The following is a 23,371-nucleotide window of genomic DNA, read 5'->3' as shown; positions in this document are numbered from 1 at the left end:
TCCTTCCCACCCCCCCTTCTTTTTTTCCATTCCATTACTCCTTCACCCTACTTTCTCAACAACACCACCACTTAACAACCACCACTACTACCATTGGCACCACCACCAACTCCGCCGAGCCGCCACCATCACCACCGCCACCACCATTTTTGTCGTCGGAGCTACCACCGTCGCCATTGTAGGTATTTTTTTTGGGGGGGGGGGGGGGTTAAAAAGTATTTTTAGATATGAGTGTTTTTATTATTTCTATTTTATTTTTACAATTTTTTTGATACCAACAATAAAAATTTATAACTAATTTCATTCCTATAGGTTAATCAAGCAAGACAAAGGGATGGTAATGATCAATTTCATTCCCTTGTCTATTCCATTCATTCTCCCATTTCATTCCCTCTTCATTCCATTACCTTCAACCAAACATATCCTAAAATCACTAAAAAAATTGACACCATTGAAAGAAATTCTTGTATCCACCATCATCCACAAAAACCTTTGACAGACGTCATCTCGTTTTTCTCTCTCCACTCCCCTCTCCTCCACAAACTGATAGATGTCCATAATCATTTATCTAAAGCCCAACATCAAGTTACCAAAAACCTAAGGATGTTTAAAAGATGATGACTTAAAAAGATCTTCCATAAAAATTTAAGAATCCTACTAGAGGCACCTCCTGTACGCCTTGTATATAATATAGGCTATATGAAAACCTATACAACGAGGCATAGCCTCTTATATAGTTCTATACGGGACGTATAAGGAGTGTTTGTGTCCCTAACCCCCGATTTTAATTACACAATGACAATATTGTAAAAAGTTGCTAGCTTAACTCTATTTATAAAGAGACATTTTATATGCTACGAAAAAGATTCCAATCTAATTATTTCTTATTTTTAATTCACAATTAATCAAATATGACTGACTGACTTTAATTCTATAAATAGCCAGCCCTATTTGCCTTGTAAATCAAATAGGCTCTCTCTATCTAATATTTCACATATTACTTTTTGTAATAAGATGAAGACGGCAATGGCGGTAGAGAAGTTCAATCAAACGGTCTTTGAGAGCGACAGTGGTGGGTATTATGTATACTCAAACTCCGAAACACATTTGTTTGCCGGAAAACTTCTCCTCAACCCTCTTGGCTTTGCTCCTCCTCATTTTGGGGATTCCAGCAAAATTTGCTTTGTTCTTGAAGGTACTTCTACTTTAATTTCGTACATACAGCCACGGGTAAGAAAAAAACCTAATTAACCAAACCAAAGATGAAAAAAAGAAACAAACCAATTGAACAAAATAAATTATAGTTATATGTGTATAAATAAATAAATTAAACGAACTAAACGTCCTTAGCATTTATATATTTTATTTTCTATAAATAATATAATATTGTAACAGTTTTGTTACCTTTTTTTGAATAACATATTACTTGCTCTTCGTTGTCCTTTATTTATTTTTTACCAGCGAAAGATAAATATATAACTAAACCTTAGCTAAAATACTTACCCAAGGCAAATAACAAAGTTGCATAAGAAGTGGTTTTTTTAAGTCCAACTAATTTTAAACTTTATATCTCTGCTTGAAAACCATCAAAATACCAAATCCATAATCGAATCAACAAAAGACTCATTCATGAGAGCATTCTCATCCAACCCCTCATATTATGTGAGAGATGTTTTTATAATTTAGAGAGTAATTCAGGGTGTTATGAGTGAAAAGTTTTTATATTTTAGAAAAAGTAGTGATTTTTCTATATATTTAAAAAGTCAACTGTTCATCCTATAATTTTTTAATATATTTTGAAAGTGGTTGTGAGTGAAAGAAATAGAAAAGGTAATGATAAAAGGTATAAAAAGTATTATTTAATTGAAATGGAGAGAGAAAATAAAATAAGTTTTAGTGTAATATTTGGTTTGGAGATAGGGAGTGAGATGAGAATACTCTGAGATCATTGTTGTTAAAGACGATACCATTCCGCTTCCCCCAAATGAACCACCATATAGAGAAGACAATTGCTTCAATAACAGTTTTCTTTTGCTTATTAATCTTTAAGGAATCTATCCAAGAACACAAATTTTTTGGAGCCTTTGGACGCAGCCAAAACACATCCATCAAGCAAGTTCTTTGTTGTTAGCATCTTTACAATATAATCTGATTTATCAACTAAAATAATAAGTTTGAATCGGCCTCATCCAAGCCACTTGTTAAACGAACAAACTTTAACAATTGAATGAACTGAGCCGGTTTTAAACAGAAAATGGCGGTTATGAAATATCTAAAACCTATTTTCGTTTTTACCCAAAGTCTAACCAAACCAAAACATGCTCACTGTGGCCCGGGTATGATGACCCATATGAATAAGGTTATTCTGAAGCTATCGGCAACAAAGCTAGGTAAATGGAGTTTGACATGTCATGCAAAATAATAGACTATTCATATATAAAAAAAATCATTTTTTTAATATAATAAGGTATATCCGTATAACTAACACCATTGTCTCAATAAAAAAAATACAAAAAAAATCTAATTTACAAAATGACTATTACAGTCTACAATTTTTTTTTTCTAATCAAAATTACAAGTTTTGTCACTTAATATCACCATTTTTAAAAAATTGTTAAATTAATATTTTAGTTACAGTTATTTGTATATATTTGAGTGATATTTGTAATTATCTCATATTTTGTAACTTTAAATAACCTTACATTTTAATTCATCCTTAAATTGATGAAAGATGTATACAATTATTAAAATTAAAATTTAAAATTTGAATATATACTTCTAGATAGTATATACTTCTAAATATCATTGTTCAAGAAATATTTAGAAAATAAATGGTGGGTGGTGACTATCAACTACCTTTAAACTAGATTTATTTATGAGTTAATTAATAGAGAAAATTATAAATTTTGTACTTCTAAATATCATAAATTATGAAATGTGTTTTTTTAATGGCTTTTATTCTTTATCTTTTATACACATTTTTTTTTATTTTAATTCTTTACATTAATTGAAGGTTAACTTTTTCAGCTAAATCACCCCACATGTCATCATATTAGAGCGTTCTATTCTTTTTACTCATTACCTTTCAACTTTAACGAACAACAAAAATCAATATACAGATTAGTAAAAACAATGTTAATATTATATATATATATATATATAGATAAAAAGCAAAGGTTGGTTTCTTAAAAGATTTTTTAAGGTAATTATTTTGACATTTTATGTAATTACTTTTAAAGATTATTCAATCTTTCTATTTGATTCAATGGCTTTAGTCAACTATCTCAACTCTCTCTAAATCATGTTTGCCCAAGCTTAAGTCTCCAATCCTCCAATCCAAGTTAACAACTTAATACTTTTTGTTAGTTATACCTTGTGTGTTGTATTATTAGTTTTTTTTTCATGTGCATTTTATTTCTTTTTTTCCTCTTTTGGTTTAAATATATATAATGTGATACTCAAACAAAATTAAATTTTAGGTTTTGTTCTCATATGCGTAAAATGAACCTAATGGATACCAATTGAATTTGTGTCGACTCACCGTCGTAATGCCTTGGTTTTTGTTTTAAATATGTTAACTTGACGGAACTATTATTTGGGTTTAGTTCCGAACCATAACAAATATACCCGATACTAACTAAATTCGCGTCGACTCGTCGCTGCAACTACCATGTTTATTGACTGAATAAACTTTGATTTAAATACGTTTTTTATTGTTATTTTACTATATTATATGTTATACGAGTCACTACAATTATAAGTGTTTACAAATTTAAGATTTATGTTTAATGTCCATACCGGTACGAATCTAAACGGTAACATTCAAATTCTTGCCCGCCGCCGAAACGCGACGGGTTGCCCCCTAGTTAATATTAATTATTAATAACTTATAAACTATATACGTATATAACATCACATACCCCCAGCCGGTCCACCACCCATTTCTTCACTAAAAATCATGAACCAGTGGAAGATTCAAGAAGACGACTGAATTATTCACTAAAAGCTAGTATTATTTCATAGATTTAATTGTAGATATGGTTCATCTGGTGAATTTATAACGCAACTTTCAACCTTGTAGTGGCCATTTCGCAGATAAGGCCTCTGTGGTAGCCATATTTTTGCAATCGGGACCCAGCCATGAACCTAAAGTCTTTTTTCTACGAAAAGACCATTATACTCTTGCAATTTGCAATCATGTGGTTTTAAATACATGCAATTTGGACTCTTGGTCTGTTAAAAGAGTTCCCTCCAAATAAAAATAATAACAAAACCACGCACCCTAGGCTTCGAACCCGGGTCTAGCCATACCAAATATATAAAAACGCAACCAACTGGACTAAAATGATTGTTGATATAAGTTTGGCTATGTTTATTAAAATACACACACCAACATCAGAATTTTGAAACAAGCAAGCTTCCCGTTGCAAGTTGATGGCTTGTTCTACTAACTGTAGCAGTCTTCCATCAAAGATAAAAAATTCTTCAAGTATCTCTGATTTATGAAATGGCCACCACGGAGTTGAAAGATGCGTTTTAGGTTTCACCACAGGGACCATAACTGCAATTAACTCTATTTCATATGGATCAGTTAGTAGTTGATTATATCGACAAAACTAGATGATGAAATCAACAACCACAATAAGCTTGCATAACACCTAAGAAGAAACCCTAGATAGTCGACGATGACCAAGAGTGACATGATCTGAAACAAGGAGTTATAGATGGTTCGACTAGTGAATGAAAAAGGGAGATAAGAAATTTGTGTATGCCAGAAGTTGTAGGTCCCGCCAAAGAAGGTGAGGCTGCACATAAGAAGAAAGAGAGTATTGATGGGTTCCACTAGGTCAGACACCTTTATATGTCTTTTCTAAATTTTAATGTTTCTTAAAATTAAAAGGTTAGGGGTAAGAAGACAAGAATGCCCTCATGTGGATGACACATGTGATGATTTAATTGAAAAGTTAACTTTCGTTAGTATGAATGACTAAAACCAAGTCAAAAATGCATACAAAGGATAAATAGTGAAAGTCGTTTTCGAAAATGATACATTCTATAATTTTTTATATTCAAAAAGACAAAAATTGTGATTTTCTCCAATTATTATATATTGTTATTTGTTGGAAAACCTATGTAGTATACGGGTCTCAAGCTAGTTTTATATAAAACAATGTAGTATTATATTTAGCGTCTTGCTAAGCCGTTTGTAGTTTTGTACCCTAACAACGTAAACGGTGTGTCATTAATTGAAGTATGCCGAAACATGTCATCAAAGTCTAAAATAAAGTTGTACCGTCAAATAAAAACTCACGATTCTGACTATATGGCATCATGTTTAATTAGATAATTTGGGTAGAAAAGAAAGATAATTGAGTAGATGTTCGCTAAGGAACAAGAGTCCTCGGGCCTCTTGGTTTCTAATTTTTGAAATGTAACAAAAAATATTGATTCTATTTTTCATGCTGTTTTTTTAGTCCTGGGTTGTATTTCATGTATTTGAGGACAAACCAAACTTCTAAATTATTATTATTATTATTATTATTATTATTATTATTATTATTATTATTATTATTATTATTATTATGCTCAAGATATAACAAAACAGTAGTCTACCTTAAATTTTCCAATATAGATTTGCTTCTTCTCATAACTACCTGTCACAAATGTTATCTACTAAAGTACTAGTAACATTAGTCATTCAACATGGATACATAGGTACCATCACAGTTGGTTTGGTGACACCAAATAGTGGAGAAGAAAAGGTTTTCTTGATCCAGAAAGGGGACCTACTTCCCCTTTCCGCAGGGGCAATTACATGGTGGTTTAACGGGGGTAGCACTGACGCTGTCGTTATATTATTCGCTGAAACCAGCAAAGCCCTAGTCCCAGGCAACGTCTCATACTTTCTTCTGGCTGGAGTTCTAGGAACTCTAGCTGGATTTCAACCGGATTTTGTCGGTAAAATATTTGGTCTAGACCAAAGGGAATCGGAAAATGTTGTAAGCAGCCAAAAGGGATCATTGATTTTTAAACTTGGGACTGGAATAAAATTTCCAGAACCAAGTAATCATAGCGGGCATATATTACATGACAACATTGATCATCCATATGGTAAGGTCATGTTTGAAGGTAGTGGAACTGTCAGTACCTTGACGGAAAAGAACTTTCCAATGCTTGGCGAGATTGGCCTAAGTGCAAGATATGTGAAGTTGGAGGGTAATGCTTTGCTAGCACCGAGTTATGTAGTCGATGGGTCACTCCAGATATGTTATATTGCTAAGGGAAGTGGTCGGATTAAGGTTGTGGGGAGCGAAGGAAAGCTTGAGTTGGATAGTAAAGTTAAAGAAGGTGACTTGTTTACTGTACCTCAGTTCTTTGCTACTGCAGCTATTGCAGATGACGTCGGGTTGGAAGTTTTCTTTGTCGTAACTTCTTCGAAGTGAGTTTATACATTCCTTATAACTATTTCATAAAATGGGTTTTTATTTTGATAAGATTGATAACAATTATGAGTTTACTGCTATCTAAAACGACGATTTTACTTGTTTAATAGGCCTGTCTTTGAACAATTGGCTAGAAATACATCTATATGGACGATATTGTCTCCGGTGGTTCTACAAGCAAGTTTAAATATTACTCCAGATTCCGAGCAGTTTTTCAAGTCAAAGAATTCGAAAAACATGACAATTGTTCCTCCAAGAACTTAGATTATGAGGTCTAAAACAAATAAAGCATGCGCCAACATTATGCATATTATACTAGTATTCGTCTTGATATGTCACCAACAGTCTTATGTCAGATGTCTAAATTCTAAAACAAGAGGCTTGCAGTTGCCTAAGTTTGTTATATATATATATATATATTATGTATACAGGGAAGATTTCAATTAAGAATCCCTTTGAGTTTTAAGAACTCGAAAGAACTCAGTGTAACGATTTTTTTTTTTCGAATTTTTTTTACACATGCATAATATATGTAAGTTACATACACGTAAAAAATTACAGAATTCTTTACGCACCGAGTCGACTTTTTACACATGTGTAACGGACGTAAAAGTTAGCGTAACCACTTACATATTTATTCTCTCTCCTACTTTGACTTTTTTGCCAGATTTAATCTCAACCACATATTTCAATCCATTTAATTAAATGTGTGGCATAGAATTTAGTTCTTAAGGTCTTAAAACTCAACATGGTTCTCAAAATATCCCTCCTCTGTGTGTGTGTGTGTGTATATATATAGGGTAAGGTTAAAATGAAAACCCACTTGAGTTGTGAAAACCCGCGAAAACCCTATGTAACATCGTTTTTTTTTTGTTTTTTTTTGTTACATGTAATATATGTTATAACATTTAATGCAAAACATCGAAACATAAAAAAAAATGTTTTGCTATTTTTTAATATTTTTTTACTAATTTTTATATATGTTTTCAGAAGAGGAAAAAAGTTATATTTATATTTTTTATTCACTTTAATTGTGGACCACAAGATTTAAACATTAATTAAAAACATGTGGTTGAGAATGAGTTTCTAGAGTTTTCACAACTCAAATAGGTTAAAATAAAAACCCAATTGAGTTGTGAAAACTCTAGAAACCCATTCTCAACCACATGTTTTTTAATTAAAGATTAAATTTTGTGGTACACAATTAAAGTTAATAAAAAATGTTAACATAAATATAACTTTTTCTCCCTCCTAAAAACATATAAAAAAATTAGTAAAAAAATGTTAAAAAGTAGCAAAACAATTTTTTTTAATGTTTCGATATTTTGTATTAAATGGTACAACATATATTATATGTAACAAAAAAACCGATGTTAGATAGGGTTTTCACAACTCAAGTGGGTTTTCATTCTATACTATGCCTATATATATATGTGTGTGTGTGTGTGTAAACCGATGAATAAAACTGGTTGACGCTCTTGACCCCCCTGGCAATGTTGTAAAACTCGCTAGTTGAGCAATAGGGAGAGGACTAGCAATTAATCAAGATTGATCGAATGAAATTATTATATATAATTTTCGATATATATACACATTTTAATGCATAGCTGTTGGATGGAAATTAGCAGGAAACCCTTGAAGTAGCTAAAAACTGGACGGAAACTGCCAGAAATCGACTGGAATTGTTTAAAAAGCAATTTGGTGTTGTCTCACAAACTATACTGTTCATCAGGCAGGGCAGCCATTAATTTCTTTCTTTTTCCTCCACCTTTCTTCTTTGCATCCCCCATCTGCCATCTCCTAAAGCGTTCTGACAACAACTCTTCGCCTCATGCTTCACTTTTCCAATTGCTTTTGCCACAACTCCTTTCAAATTAACTGTTTCAATTTCCACGCACAATGAGGATTTTCTTCATTCAGTGTATTTTGTCCAATACATCATCAACCAATTAGGTTTTAATTAAGTTGACGATTGATTGGCGAGTGAGTTAGATTTAGTACTGAAATGTCAAAATCTTCATCTAAATAAATCATTGATGTTCTTTGGATTGGAGAATTAGGGTTTTTCAATTGGGGGCTAAAGATCCTTACGCAATTATTGACTTTGCTTCGTTTTATTAGCATCCACGAATGATGGTTCAGATCCCAATTAAGAAGCACCCCTACCTAATCCAGAGGCTTCATCTTAATTGAGGACCTTTTTGTCTTAATTTTCTTTTCTTGCTTTCAAATTTTGATGCCATTTGGGCTTCTTGAAATCATGATAGTTTACTTCTTTATGTGTCAATTTATGTTCATATATGCAGATGTAACCTTCCCAAGTAATGCATAGGCTAGGTCAGCAGCAACCAACTTCATGTCCTAAAATCATCAAAGGTAATCCATCTTTTTAAAAACACTAGAAACACAGTTTCATTATTGGTTTCTATTTTGACTACTGTATCGTGTATGGATTCACAAAGGTTTCTTTTTTAATTATATTCTATTCATTTTATAAACTTATATATAATTAGCATTGAAAACTCTCTTCTTGCATTTTGTGAGCTCTCTAACATCCATGCAAATCACCAACTACAATGATTCCTTTGTGTTCATCACAATTATTATTGAGTCAAATCGACCCATTATACACCGAGTCAACACATGATAATGTGTCCAAGGCTGCAATAGATATTAGATTCAAAACGGCTGAACCATTGCTATCTGAATGTCCTATTACTTCCTTCTTATTGATGTTATTTCATTATGCTTTTAATAATATCTCATTGTGTGAATTAACATGTGTTTGTAGTTCTTTTTTCACTTCCATAATTTAGTTATTGACTTTGCCTCTTAAGGTGTTTGATGTATTGTCACAGATAATATGCTTTTATTTATGTGGCATGTGTAGTTTAATAATATTCATCGAGAGTTATTAAAAGTAGCTTGATGTGTCAAACATAATATGAATACTTTAAATACCGTTCTTATCATGGCCATTTAATCTAGGATTCTAATGTTATTTTGATGATAATATATGATTATTGTAGTGGAAAATAAGGGAATTAATTGCTAATTAAATGAGAAGTTATGGGGAGTGATTATACTTATGTAGGAGATGCATGCTGATGGCAAGGCATGCATCACACAAACTGTATGAAACCATAGTAGCTGGAGTAATGGATCATTTTGCAGTCGCGAAAAGGTAATATGCCTTGGCCTGGCCACAATATGCCATGGCCTCATAACAGTGTTAACATTTTAGTCTTTTGGTTAATATGGCCCTTTTTTTCCTTCTTAGTGCTGTGTAATACACCTTCGATTCATTTTTATTCAAACTAATTATGTCTCTCTTTTTTTTGTGTGTGTGTGTGTGTGTGTGTTTTTATCAGTTTCTTTTGGAGTTGAATCTTTGGCTCTACTTGCAACAGTTCATATAAAGGCAATTAATTTATCCATCACGAGGTGTGTGTGTGTGTGTGTTTTTTTTTGCTTTTAGGGTGTTACTAGCATATAATAGAAGGTAGTTGACAAAATTTGTGCAAATATAATAGTATTACTTCTGTTGTATGCTCCTTTTCATTAGTCATCTATGTGTACACTTTGTAAGAAACTATACAAGAACTAACTATACCTTTTTCCAACAGAGTTGAAAGTTGCTACCAACAAAAGGCTGTAACTAAATGTGGTAAAAAAAATAGAAGAACCCATGAAGCAGGTTGTTTTGGCACTAATACGGGGCTATTAGGATAACTAGACAAATATATTATTCAAGCTACACAATTTTTAGATAAAATATGACTAGAATGACAACTACTTCTCTTTTGTTTGTGGTACTATATATTGTAACTAATATGTAACAAACACAAATCTACTGCTCTTTTTTAATTATAGTATTGTTGTCGACCAACACTCTTGCATGCATTGACTAGGTTAGACCCGCCGCAGCACGCGGGGTCATCAACTAGTTAATATCCAACTACTGGAATTAATATCCAACTACTGATTTTCTCGTCAATTACCAAATAACTAATTAATTACAGACAGACTAGCGATTAATTGCCAACTAGTCTTGATTTTAACAACATTGCAACTCATGATTTCATCAATGTATTAGTATAACACAAACAGAACAGATCATGAGGCCAGATTACAAAAGTAGTTCTCAGTTCATAAAAAAAATTTTAAAAAAAATGGTGGAAATATAGTTGCATCTGAACCGAGATCCTTGGGGGTATACATCACACCATTTCATGAATTTCAATGAATCCATAACAGCATCAGAACAAATAGCTAAATGATACATTTTCACATAACAAAAAACAAGAAATATGTTTCTATGATTCAATCCAAATGCATGCATCAAAAATAGGGGTGCCAGCAGGTCAAGCCTTGCAAGCCTCACAATATTAGATCGATAAAAAACTCGAAACGAGCCTTGAGCCTTGTAATTCTAAATTTACGAGCCTTAAGTATTTTTAAGTTAACCATTTTAGGCATCTATGATATCAGTTTACATCACACAGCCGAGCTCGAGCCAAGCTTAGGCTCGTTTAAGATTTTTCACGAAATATATAAAAGTATTTAAAAACATTTATAGACAAGTTAATAAATAATAGACAAGCCGAGCCTGAACTTGAAAAAACGACTCACGAGCCAAAGCTCAGACTATAAAAAGGAGCTCGAAACAATCTAAACAACAAAACTTAAAAGATTTTATTAATTCACAACACAGAGAGAACAGAACACAAAGCCAAATGACAGATGACATAAAATCAACAAATGCCAAACTTTATTAAGTCTGAACAGAAGCATAGCAATATTCAACAAACATAATTGTATGCATATGTAAGTCACAAGAAAGAAAATCAAATTAATTTACGTTATATAGAACACATTTAAAAAAAATAAAACCAGAAATAAATAAGTTAAACGAGTTAATCCGTGAACCCATCAGATTAACCTTAACCCGACCAGTTTAGCCAAACAGGTTCACGAATTTGACCCGAATCCATTTATACCAAAGCCAAACGTGCAAGTTTCATGTTAGATTCGTGTCTGGTTTTCAAGCCCTTACCGAATCCCAACTCATAAACCTTATTAAAACTAAACAGAAGCATAACAAAACTCAACAAACATAATTGCACGCATTTGTAATTCACATGAACTACAATCAAACTAACCATCACATACAGAAAAATAGCTCCTCAATTTCCCAAAAAAAAAGACATCATTATTCATAACATGAACATGTAGAAACTCAAACAACCAAAATCCCCAGATTCACACGTGAACCCAAACATGACCCGAATATTCATGGGTTGATTTGAACACGACTCGTTTAAGCCTCATTTGAACCGAAAGTTTTTTTTTAATGCTCTACTAATTAACATTTACATTTTACAACAAATTATACAAATTTAAATAAAAACTACATTTAAACTATGGATATAAAATATTATGTTAATTTATATACATAAAACACACTTTAAAAGGATATAATAAGAAATAAATAGGTTAAAGGAGCTAATCCACAAACCCATCCGGTTAACCTAAACCTGACCTGTTTAACTAGGCGGGTTCACTAATTTGCCCCAAACCCGCAAATTTCATGTCGGGTTTTCGCACCCTAACTAAAATCCAACTCATAAACTTTATTAATTCAAAACAAAAGCATAACAAAAATAAAACATATTTATTCATATTTCATAACAAGAACATATGAAACCACAAGCAACCAAAATCCCAAATCCACAAAACTCGATTGAGTTCATTACACCATCAAAGTCGACAAATACCAACAACAATTACCGATCAAACGGGGCTTAGAAGCTGATAAATCGAGGGTTTGGGTTCAGAGTTCATGCCGATAATAATAATCATGGGTATGAACCCGTAGTGAGTGATGACTTTAGCCTTCTTCATGGTCCACGTGGTCCACTCTTTCACGAGCTTTGCGGTTGAGTTGTCGTTCGAGGGTTTTGATCCCTTCCCTGATTTGCCTTTGGTCTTCAGAACAACCTTTGATGGCATGATTAAGTTTGTGTTTGTGTTTGTGTTCTAGGTTAATGCTGTCGGATTGTGTTATTTATAGGCCCGGGTTTGAGGAGAAATAACAATAAGGTTGTCAAAGACTCAAAGCCCGACAAACGGAGGCCCAAATGGTATTTTATTTATTTATTTATTTATTTTTGGATTTGAATCATCACCTTAGATAAGCAAACATTTATGTAACGTGTTGATACCATTTGGTCAAACACAATTTGATTTAGATTTTTGTAAACTACTAGCGGAAGAGTCCGCGCTTTGCTGCAGGGACACAAGTGCGATTCAGGCAATATGTGGGTGGCTCGTTAAGGTACCGACATTTTGGTGTAGCCAAATTTACGGTCGGTATAGTTTTAGCAATACGATTTAAAGTGCTATGCTTTCTCTTAATTCGGTAGGATTTAGTTATCAAGTTGACGATTTGATTATGTATGTATTCGAATGCGATTTGATTATGTATTTATTTGAATGTTTTTTTTTATAAAAACAATATATCAAATTCTCTGAATGGCAAAAACAAAAAAAAAATTAAATATAGTGAATGCCGATGATAATGTTGACGTTTTTTCAAGAGTTGAACACACAATTTAGTAAGTTACAAAGTAAATTAGCTATAACTATAAATTTCATGTCCAACTCGTTTTTCGTTTGCTTATCAATAGTTTTGAATCAATTGAAGAGACTTCTACAACATGTATCATACTAACAATGATTAAAAACGTAGAGCTACTGCCATCCTTTATCCTAAAAATATAAAATTACTTGATGGCCAATAATTTTATATTTTATCCTAAACATACAAACACTTCAAAAGTAAAAACACAAAAGAGAAGTTACCAAACATTGTATAAGTACCTAATGGCCAATAATAACATGCGAATCTTGAAGAACGAAATTTCTTTATAAATTTTGCTTATATTGATCGGGGTTACTATTATAGAAGGAAGCTCCGGCTCAAAACGCATGTGTATATCTTCATCCTAAAATAATAATATGCACACGGTTAAAATATGCAAGCAAGTCGAGTATGGGTCAATAAGTTTATCTCTTGGTTAATATCAAACATACAGTAAATCCACCTGACCATCAAAAGGTTTTGTTTCAGTTAAGAAGGTTATATTTTTCCCAAAAGGTCATTTTTCATTTTTTTTGATCCGTTGACTCTAATCCGTTGACCCCTTTTAGTTAAAAGCAAATATAGAACCCAGCCAATAAGGTTATCTATTTCCCCTGAAGGTTGTCTTTCATTCTTTTTTTGGATCCCTTTGACTCTAATCTGTTGACCTAACTTTTTGTGTAAATAAAAAAGACCAAATTTCCCCTGATTCAGCATTAGACTCTTAAATTACTAAATGTCAGCATTTTTAATCTTTATAAAAAGTCAAATGATATTACCTTTGGAAGGAAATGGCCAAAACATCCACCTTGATCCACTTCTATTAAACCGTTTCATATGGGCCCGTTAACCAAATGCTGCAACATGTCCTTTGCTTGAAGTCTCCCAAAGTGAAATCCTTTGTTAAAAAGGAAACAAAAGAAAGAAAAAAATAATTAATTGCGGTTACAAAAACATTAAAAATATGAAAAGTCCAGTTAGGTACAAACCAAAATACTTGTAATTCCTAATGATTGATGTCCCATGAAGCTCAAAGTAAGATCGTGGAGTTCGTTCAGCGAAGTACTCAAAAACATGCTGCAACCAACAACAAATTAGAAGAAGTTGACAGATTTTAAGAAACTTTAATAGGTAAAACTCGCCGAATTGACCAGTTACACGTTTGACCATAAACAAACATAAGCATGCATATACCGTTAACTCCCTTGATCCAATCCATATGTTTGGCTGCAAGCCAAATGTTGTAAAATTCAATGTTCTGCAGAGTCATTGAGTCAACAAAAGTCAAACTGAAAAAAGAAAGGGAACATTCAATGCATTTGAAAAAATTAGTTTGCAACCGTATCAAATACGTTTCGGTGGCTCCCGCATTGTAACACCCACAAAATTTTGATCCAAATTTGACAACTTTATAAAATAAAAGGACTAAAAATATTTATGAGAGAAGTAATGGGAAAAATAAAGTAAAGAAATAAAGGCATGTTTATGCTAAGGAATTAAGTATGGAAACTCCATCCCACATGGAAAGTGGGAAAGAAATGAGAGCATTTTATAAGGAAGGAGTTTTCCATGGTGATGTTCGTGTATGGCTAACTACTCTCACTAATCCTAACGGAGGGTGCGAAGCACCTGACGCGCACGCGCACGGACACGGACTCGGGCGATGGGCTTAATATGGCGTTTTGATGGCGCACTTCGCACGCTCGCATCGCCGCATAAGGGCCACTTTAGTATTTTTGAACTATGATCAAGATATGACAAGCTATCAAAGACCAGGGACTGAAAATGAAAATTTAGCACCTTCGCGATACACGAAGCATCTTCGCGATACGCGAAGATGCATGAAGTAATCTCACCTGGTGCTGACACGTGGCAGGTCTACGGGTTGACTCAACCAAGCTATTGAGCAACTTCGCGATACGCGAAGGAATATAATATTAATAGCAGCTACATTTGTCCTTCGCGATACGCGAAGATCCTTCGCGATACGCGAAGATGCATGAATTTTGCCTATAAATAGCCGGCCATGGGATAAAGTTCCTATCACATCACCTCACATCTCATCCCACACTTTACCTCGGTTTTCGTGCCAAAGTTCCGTCATTCCCGACACACTCGTTGTCTAGAAGTACGTGTAAGTAGGAGCGCTGCCCACGTGAAGTTTAAGCATTTCATAGATAAGCCATACAAAGTAGGGGTTCTGTCCAATTATTTTATTATATATGGCTTAGACCCTAGTCGAGGGTGTAGTCTATACCTTGATCAGATAATAAGTGAAATGTAACTTTCATAAGATAAGATTATAAATAAAATATTATTCTCTATTATAAACATATATCTTATGGATGAAGAAATGGAATACATATATACGTTTCTTCATGATAAAGAAATGTAGTATATAAATGTTTTATAAAATAAAAGGAAAATCAAGTTAAAGGTTATGCAAATAGACTTAAGGTCTATAGCTAGATTATAGATCTAGTTATTTATAGAATGTTATTCTCATACTACTGGTCAGAGATAAAGATCAGACAACTGTTGATGAGAAATATTGAAATCAACAAAAGGTGAATACGTCCAAACCTTTTTATAGTGTGAAACGTTTTAAGACGTGAATACGTCAATGTACTGTATATTTTGAAAAGACATTTACTCTTTAAAACTATGGACTGTTATCCATATGTAAATGAGTTATGGAAATATTTGCATGAGGGTTGGTTCAAATCCTCTAAAACGTTTTGATACAAGGTAGTACTAAACACTCAGGCTAAATACGCATGTGTCTGGATCCTTACATATATGTACTGTAGTGGGCACACTACAGACATACTGACCATGAGGCAAGTGACTGCCTCTAGGACGAGTGAAGTCCGATTATATGGTTTGTGCGTATGTTAGTTCCGATGAGATGGGATTGAGACCCACTGAGTCGTTGAACACTATTGGTGTTGTGTCATTACGAATTGTGAAAATGTTTTATTGAGTCAGCGTATTCACCAGCATATAGCTGACATATTTTGAAACTGTTTTCAAGTAACCAAGAGTAAGGAATAGTGATGGATATGCAAGTGGAGATAGAAGAACACTATGTATAGTTTACAGCTGATGGCTCAGCTAATTTTGTATTGAGGCATATATATATATTAAACTTGTTTTTAAACAAGTAATTTTGTAAAACAAACAAGGGTATTTAATTCCCTATGTTATGAAAGTAAATATTTTGAAATAACATTTTCCACTGCAAACTTTGATAAATTGACAAAAGTGGTATCAACTGTGAGTCACACGTCTAGGCCCGAAGGCGGGGTGTGACAGGTTGGTATCAGAGCCATCGGTTTTAGCGAATTAAGTATTTGATAAAAGTACTTAGGCTTTAACCAATTTAAGTGCATAAAAGTACGGATAAGATATTTGCCTTTGGTAAATTCTTAGATAGTGACTAATAGTTACCTCCTATTTCTCGTCTATCGAATGTCGAAAAGAAGAAATTCAAACGTTGAAGTCAATAGTGGACCCTCAAGGAACACGAGAGGGAGATTGAAGAAAAATATCGAAAATTAGGAAGAACCTGCTGGTGATCAATTCGTGAGAAAAGAAGATATGCAAGAACTAATCGCAAGAGGAATTGCTGAAGCTTTTCCAGCTATGCTCGAGACTATGAGGAAGAAGGAAACATCGAGAAATGAGAAATCTAATAAGTTTAAGCGAGAAGAAGAAGAAGAAGAAGAACGTGTCAGCTCTAACACTGATAGCGATTATGAGGAAAGGAAAACTAAGAAACAAAAGACTAAGAAAGGCTGTAGTTATCAGACATACCAGACGTTTAAGCCCAGGAATTTTGATGGAAGCGATGGTGTTATTGTTGCACTGGAATGGCTTGAAGAAATGGAAGCCATTAATGTCATTAGTAAGTGCTCTGAGGAAGAAGCAATTCAGTATTCCTCCCAATCGTTCAAAGGCGAAGCTCTGCAATGGTGGAATACTCTTATACAAGCTAAGGGTAGACTAAACATGTACAAGTTGAGTTGGGAAGAATTCAAGGATCTTGTAATCAGGAAGTTTTGCCTGATGAACGAAAAAGATGAAATTTAAATCAAGTTCTTAAATCATAAAGTTGTTGGGACAAATCTCAAGGACTACAATACCAAGTTCTTGGAGTATTGTAGGATAGTACCACACTTGGTAACACCGGAAAATAACAAGGACACTCGTTATATCTGGGGTTTGCCAAAAGAGATTAGAGACATGGTCAGATCATCTCTACCTCAAACCATTAATTCAGCCCTGGAGTTGGCTGGATATATGATGAATGGATTAATCAGAACCCGTGAAGAAGAAAAGAAAGAAAATACCTTCAAGAAGGAGGTTGTGTTTAAGAAGAATGAAAGGGACAACAAGAAACAATATTGTGGGGAGAACAAGAATTCTCAATCACCAATTCCGTTGTGTAAGATATGTAACCGAAGACACTTTGGAAGGTGCAGGTTCAATCAGTCACTTACCTGTACTAACTGTAAACAAGTGGGTCATGCAACAACCGATTGCTGGAAAAATAAGATTGCTTGTTATGGTTGTGGTGAAATGGGACATTTTCAAAATGAATGTCCGAAGAAGAAAACTGGAGGAGAAGGTGCAAGTGGTAATGGCACCAAGAATGAAGGTAGGAAAAGAAATGCACGTGTTTTTGTGCTCAACACCGAGAAGGCAGCTGAGATGCCGGAAGTCATAACCGGTACGTTTCTCGTTAATAATGTTTATGCTAGAGTTTTGTTTGACTCGGGTGCAAACCAAAGTTTTATAGATAAGAAATTTTGTAGTCTATTTAATGAACCCTTAGTTAAGTTAGACAAATCCCTCATGGTAGAAACGGCTGACGGTAATCAAGTTAGAATATCTGAAGTATTAAATAAGGCAAAATACTATTAGCAGGACATGTCATACCTGTCCAGCTGTTACCCATGACATTGGCAGGCTTTGATATTGTCTTAGGTATGGACTGGTTATCTGATAATCAAACCCATATCTTATGTGATAAGAAAGCAATTGAAATTCGTGCAAACGGGAAGACAATTCAAATAGCCGGAGACAAAGATGGAGGTCATGTTAGCTTAATCTAAATGATTAAAGCTAATAAATGTCTACTTAAAGGATGTTTAGCATTCATGGTGTATGTAACGAAAGAACCTAAAGAGAAGAAATTAGAAGACGTATCAATTGTCTCAGAATTTCCTGATGTTTTCCCAGAAGAATTACCGAGAATACCACCGGAGCGTGATGTTGAATTTAGAAGACATTTAGTACCTGGAACCGCTCCAATAGCCAAATCCCCGTTCAGATTAGCACCAACGGAAATGAAAGAATTGAAGAAACAGTTAGATGAACTATTAGAGAAAGGATTTATAAGACCTAGTTCTTCACCTTGGGGAGCTCTGATCTTATTTGTGAAAAAAAAGGACAGTTCGGTGAGAATGTGCATCGATTATCGTGAGTTGAATAAAGTAACAATCAAGAACAAATACCCGCTCCCAAGAATTGATGATTTGTTTGATCAACTACAAGGAGCAAATTGTTTTTCAAAAATCGATTTACATTCAGGTTATCATCAATTAAAAGTCCAAGAAGAAGATATTCCAAAGACTGCATTTTGAACCAGATATGGACATTTTGAATTCACGGTCATGCCGTTTGGACTTACAAATGCTCCTGCAGCATTCATGGATATGATGAACAGAATTTGTAAGCCTTATTTAGATAAATTTGTAATCGTATTCACCGACGATATACTTATTTATTCTAAATCGGAAGAAGATCATAAGATTCATCTTAGGATTTTGCTTGAATTACTTAGAAACGAGAAATTGTATGCTAAGTTTTTTAAGTGTGAATTTTGGCTGCATGAGGTATAATTTCTTGGTCATGTTATCAATGCAAATGGAATTCAAGTGGATCCCGCCAAGATTGAAGCAATAGCTAAATGGGAAATTCCTAAATTGCCAACCGAAGTTCGAAGTTTCTTAGGATTGGCCGGATACTATAGAAAATTCATTGAGAATTTCTCCCGTATGGCAGTTCCCTTAACTTCTTTAACTCGAAAGAATGTTAAGTATGAATGGGGAACCAAGCAACAAGAAGCATTTGACTTACTTAAACAAAAGCTTACTGATGCACCTATACTGGCCTTGCTAGAAGGTACAGAAGATTTTGTTGTATTCAGTGACGCTTCTCATTCAGGTATGGGTTGCGTACTCATGCAAAGAAACAAAGTTATAGCTTATGCTTCTCGTCAATTAAAGGTACGCGAAAAGAATTATACAACTCATTATCTAGAATTGGGTGCCATAATTTTTGCCTTGAAGTTATGGAGACACTATTTATATGGAGTTAAGTTTATCGTGTACACTGATCATAAGAGTTTAAAACACATCTTTGATCAAAAGGAACTTAACATGCGTCAAAGAAGATGGATGGAAACTTTAAATGATTACGATTGTGAAATCATCTATCATGAAGGAAAGACAAATGTAGTAGTTGACGCATTGTGTCGTAAAGAACATGAAAAACCCAAGAGAGTTAGAGCCTTAAGACTGGAACTACAAATAGATTTGATTGCACAAATCAAGGAGGCTCAAAAGAAAGCAATAGAAGAAAACCAAATCTCCGAAGAAAAGCGTAATGGTAAAATCGACTCTTTAGTCAAAGAAGATGATAATGTACTCAGACTTGGAAACGGAATCTGGGTACCGAAGATTGATGATTTACGTGAAAGGATTATGAGTGAAACTCATCGATCAAAGTATATGATGCATCCCGGTAGTGATAAGATGTATCAGAATCTTAAGCCTAACTATTGGTGGAACGGAATGAAGAAGGATATTGCTCTGTGTGTAGCCAAATGTTTAACATGTTTGCAAGTTAAGGCCGAGCATCAGAAACCTTCAGGTTTGCTACAACAACCTGAATTACCTGTCTGGAAATGGAAGATGATAACAATGGATTTTATTACGAAACTCCCTAAGACTACCTGACAACATAACGCTATTTGGGTCATTATTGATAGGTTAACCAAGTCTGCTCATTTCATACCTATCAATGAATCTTACTCTATGGATAGATTGGCACGGATATACGTAAACAACATTGTATCATTGCATGGTGTGCCATTATCTATCATATCTAATCGAGACAGTAGATTTACATCTCATTTCTGGAGAAGTTTCCAACAAGCGTTAGGAACTCAATTGAATCTTAGCACTGCTTATCATCCTCAAACAGATGGGCAGAGTGAAAGAACAATTCAAACGCTTGAAGATATGCTCCGAGCTTGTGTGATTAATCTAGGAGGAAGTTGGGATGATCATCTTCCTTTGATGGAATTCTCGTATAATAATAATTACCACACGAGTATTCAGGCCGCACCATTTGAAGCATTATATTGACGGAAATGTAGAACGCCAGTGTGTTGGTCTGAAACAGGAGATAATCAAATGTCTAGACCTGAAATAGTCTAAGAAACAACGGATAAGATATTGCAAATCCGTGAACGACTTAAAACGGCAAGAGATCGACAAAAGAATTATGCTGATGTTCGCCGTAAGCCGTTAGAATTTCAAGTAGGCGATAAAGTCTTGTTAAAGGTGTCACCCTGGAAAGGTGTTGTAAGATTAGGCAAGAAAGGAAAACTAAGTTCCCGTTTTGTGGGACCATTTCAAGTGTTAGAACGAATCGGTACTGTAGCTTATTGCTTACGATTGCCAGAAGAAATGAAAGGCATACATGATGTGTTTCATGTATCTAATTTATGCAAATGTTTGGCTGACGAAACTTTAGCTATGCCTTTAAAGGATGTTGAAATCAATGAGAATCTAAAATTTGTAGAACAACCTCTACAAGTTGAAGATTTCCAAGTAAAGAGAATTAAACGACGAAAGCTGAAGCTAGTCAAAATAAGGTGGAACTCTCGAAGAGGACCAAAATTTACTTGGGAATTAGAATCAGAAATGAGAAAGAAATATCCACATCTGTTTTAGCGAATCTCGAGGACGAGATTCATTCCAAGGTGGGGAGGATGTAACACCCACAAAATTTTGATCCAAATTTGACAACTTTATAAAATAAAAGGACTAAAAATATTTATGAGAGAAGTAATGGGAAAAATAAAGTAAAAAAATAAAGGCATGTTTATGCTAAGGAAATAAGTATGGAAACTCCATCCCACATGGAAAGTGGGAAAGAAATGAGAGCACTTTATAAGAAAGGAGTTTTCCGTGGTAATGTTCTTGTATGGAAATATTTGCATGAGGGTTGGTTCAAATCCTCTAAAACGTTTTGATACAAGGTAGTACTAAACACTCAGGCTAAATACACATGTGTCTGGATCCTTACATATATGTACTGTAGTGGGCACACTACAGACATACTGACCATGAGGCAAATGACTGCCTCTTGGGCGAGTGAAGTCTGATTATGTGGTTTGTGCGTATGTTAGTTCCGATGAGATGGGATTGAGACCCACTGAGTCGTTGAACACTATTGGTGTTGTGTCATTACGAATTGTGAAAATGTTTTATTGAGTCAGCTATTCACCAGCATATAGCTGACATATTTTGAAACTGTTTTCAGGTAACCAGGAGTAAGGAATAGTGATGGATATGCCAGTGGAGGTTGAAGAACACTAGGCATAGTTTACAGCTGATGGCTCAACTAATTTTGTATTGATGCATATATATTAAACTTGTTTTTAAACAAGTAATTTTGTAAAACAAACAAGAGTATTTAATTCCTTATGTTATGAAAGTAAATATTTTGAAATAACATTTTCCGCTGCAAACTTTGATAAATTGACAAAAGTGGTACCAACTGTGAGTCCCACGCCTAGGCCCGAAGGCAGGGTGTGACACGCATACAATGAACCAAAACTGATATTTAATTTCTTAATGAATTAATGACTATAACTGATGCTGCATATGTGTTTATTTGTTTGTTTGTTTTTACTAAATGAGATTAAAAGTTTTTGTTTAGTTTGTGAAAATAAAATGGCTATTCGTGTAGTTAACTCTTTATTGTTATATTAAGCATTTGATAGTTCTGATTTCACGCAATGATCCTAAGATGGAAGTTCAAGAATTACCTTTGGATAGAATTAGCAGCTTTCCTCCAAACATCATATAAACAATCCTTTCTCTTATGCCAATGAGAGATGCATTTAGGACAGGTATTCTATCTCGATACTGGAGGGGCTACTATTTAAACATTCCCAAACTTGTGTTTGATGATGCAGTGTTTCGGGGGCCGACTTGTGATAACTTATCAATCAGATTTAAACTCCTATACATTATTTACCCAATCTAGTTGCTGCATCAAGGCCCAATACTTGAGTTCTCTATTTGTATGTCTCAACTGTATAGCAGTTATGAGGTTGACAAGATAATAGTTCGCCTATCAAGGAATCCAACAGTGAAGAAACTCACCCTTCGCATCGGGCTAGGTGATGACCATAAGCTGCTGCCGGGGTTTTTCAAGTTGCAGCAATTGACGGTCCTAAAACTCCAAAGCTACGTGTTTCAAGCTCTAGTAACCTTCAAAGGGTCTAGCAGGCTCGTTAGCTTATCCTTTAACAATGTCAGCATAACCGAAAAAGCTTTCCTACGGTACATGATATCAAAGAGTACAATTGAAATAAGTATAAATCCTCAAAATGTTAATGCTTACCTTAGATGGATAATAGTTGAAAGAAAGAGTCCTGGTGTTCTCTGCCCCCCAAACTGCATAGGGTATGTTGGCTTCAAAAACATTAAACTTCTCATGTTCAGATAAATATAACCTAACACCTGCACAAAAATCAGAATAATGAACAATATTGAAACCCTAATTATTTCAATCAAACCTAATGTTACTTGAATTTAAAACTGTTAGGTACACATATTTAGTTTTAGCAGATTGAGAACAAATTAAGACGTACAATATTGAGAAAGGAAGAAGAACATACCTGAGGTGCAATATCAAATGTGGCATGTTGATAATACTGAGGAGTGTATAAATAACCGGATAATTGCTCCAATTGAAGATGTCTGTTTCAATTGAAAAGATACTAACCGACAACTGACCATTGATTCCAAGGTATGAATGGAACGGTTTCCAAATTAATAGCCCTAATTAAACGTCGCCGGCCGGAGATAGCATGAAAGGTCGCTGGAGGTGAAGTATTTTAATTTTAGCGGCGTCTCTTAAATGGTTAGATTACCATTTTGTCCATCTAAAGATATAGATAACTGAAAGACATTTAGAA

At 34.1% G+C, this 23,371-nt stretch overlaps 1 protein-coding gene and 1 pseudogene across 1 annotated transcript; one reads left to right on the top strand and one right to left on the bottom strand.

The window, feature by feature from the left end:
• The first annotated feature begins 1,014 nt into the window (after positions 1–1,014).
• Positions 1,015–6,707, top strand: LOC143572561 (13S globulin seed storage protein-like). The gene is made up of 3 exons (XM_077057691.1): positions 1,015–1,195; positions 5,716–6,439; positions 6,554–6,707. Exons 1-3 carry the CDS (start codon positions 1,015–1,017, stop codon positions 6,705–6,707), a joined length of 1,059 nt encoding a protein of 352 aa, XP_076913806.1.
• Positions 6,708–12,188: 5,481 nt separating this feature from the next.
• Positions 12,189–12,465, bottom strand: LOC143572560 (mitochondrial import receptor subunit TOM7-1 pseudogene; annotated as a pseudogene).
• Between the last annotated feature and the right edge of the window lie 10,906 nt (positions 12,466–23,371).

The sequence above is a fragment of the Bidens hawaiensis genome, unplaced genomic scaffold (assembly GCF_021521415.1).
Source record: "Bidens hawaiensis isolate Kalapana, Puna unplaced genomic scaffold, B.hawaiensis_p1.1 tig00025969_1, whole genome shotgun sequence".
In the NCBI taxonomy this organism is placed as follows: Eukaryota; Viridiplantae; Streptophyta; class Magnoliopsida; order Asterales; family Asteraceae; genus Bidens; species Bidens hawaiensis.
This window is presented reverse-complemented; position numbering and strand designations above follow the sequence as displayed.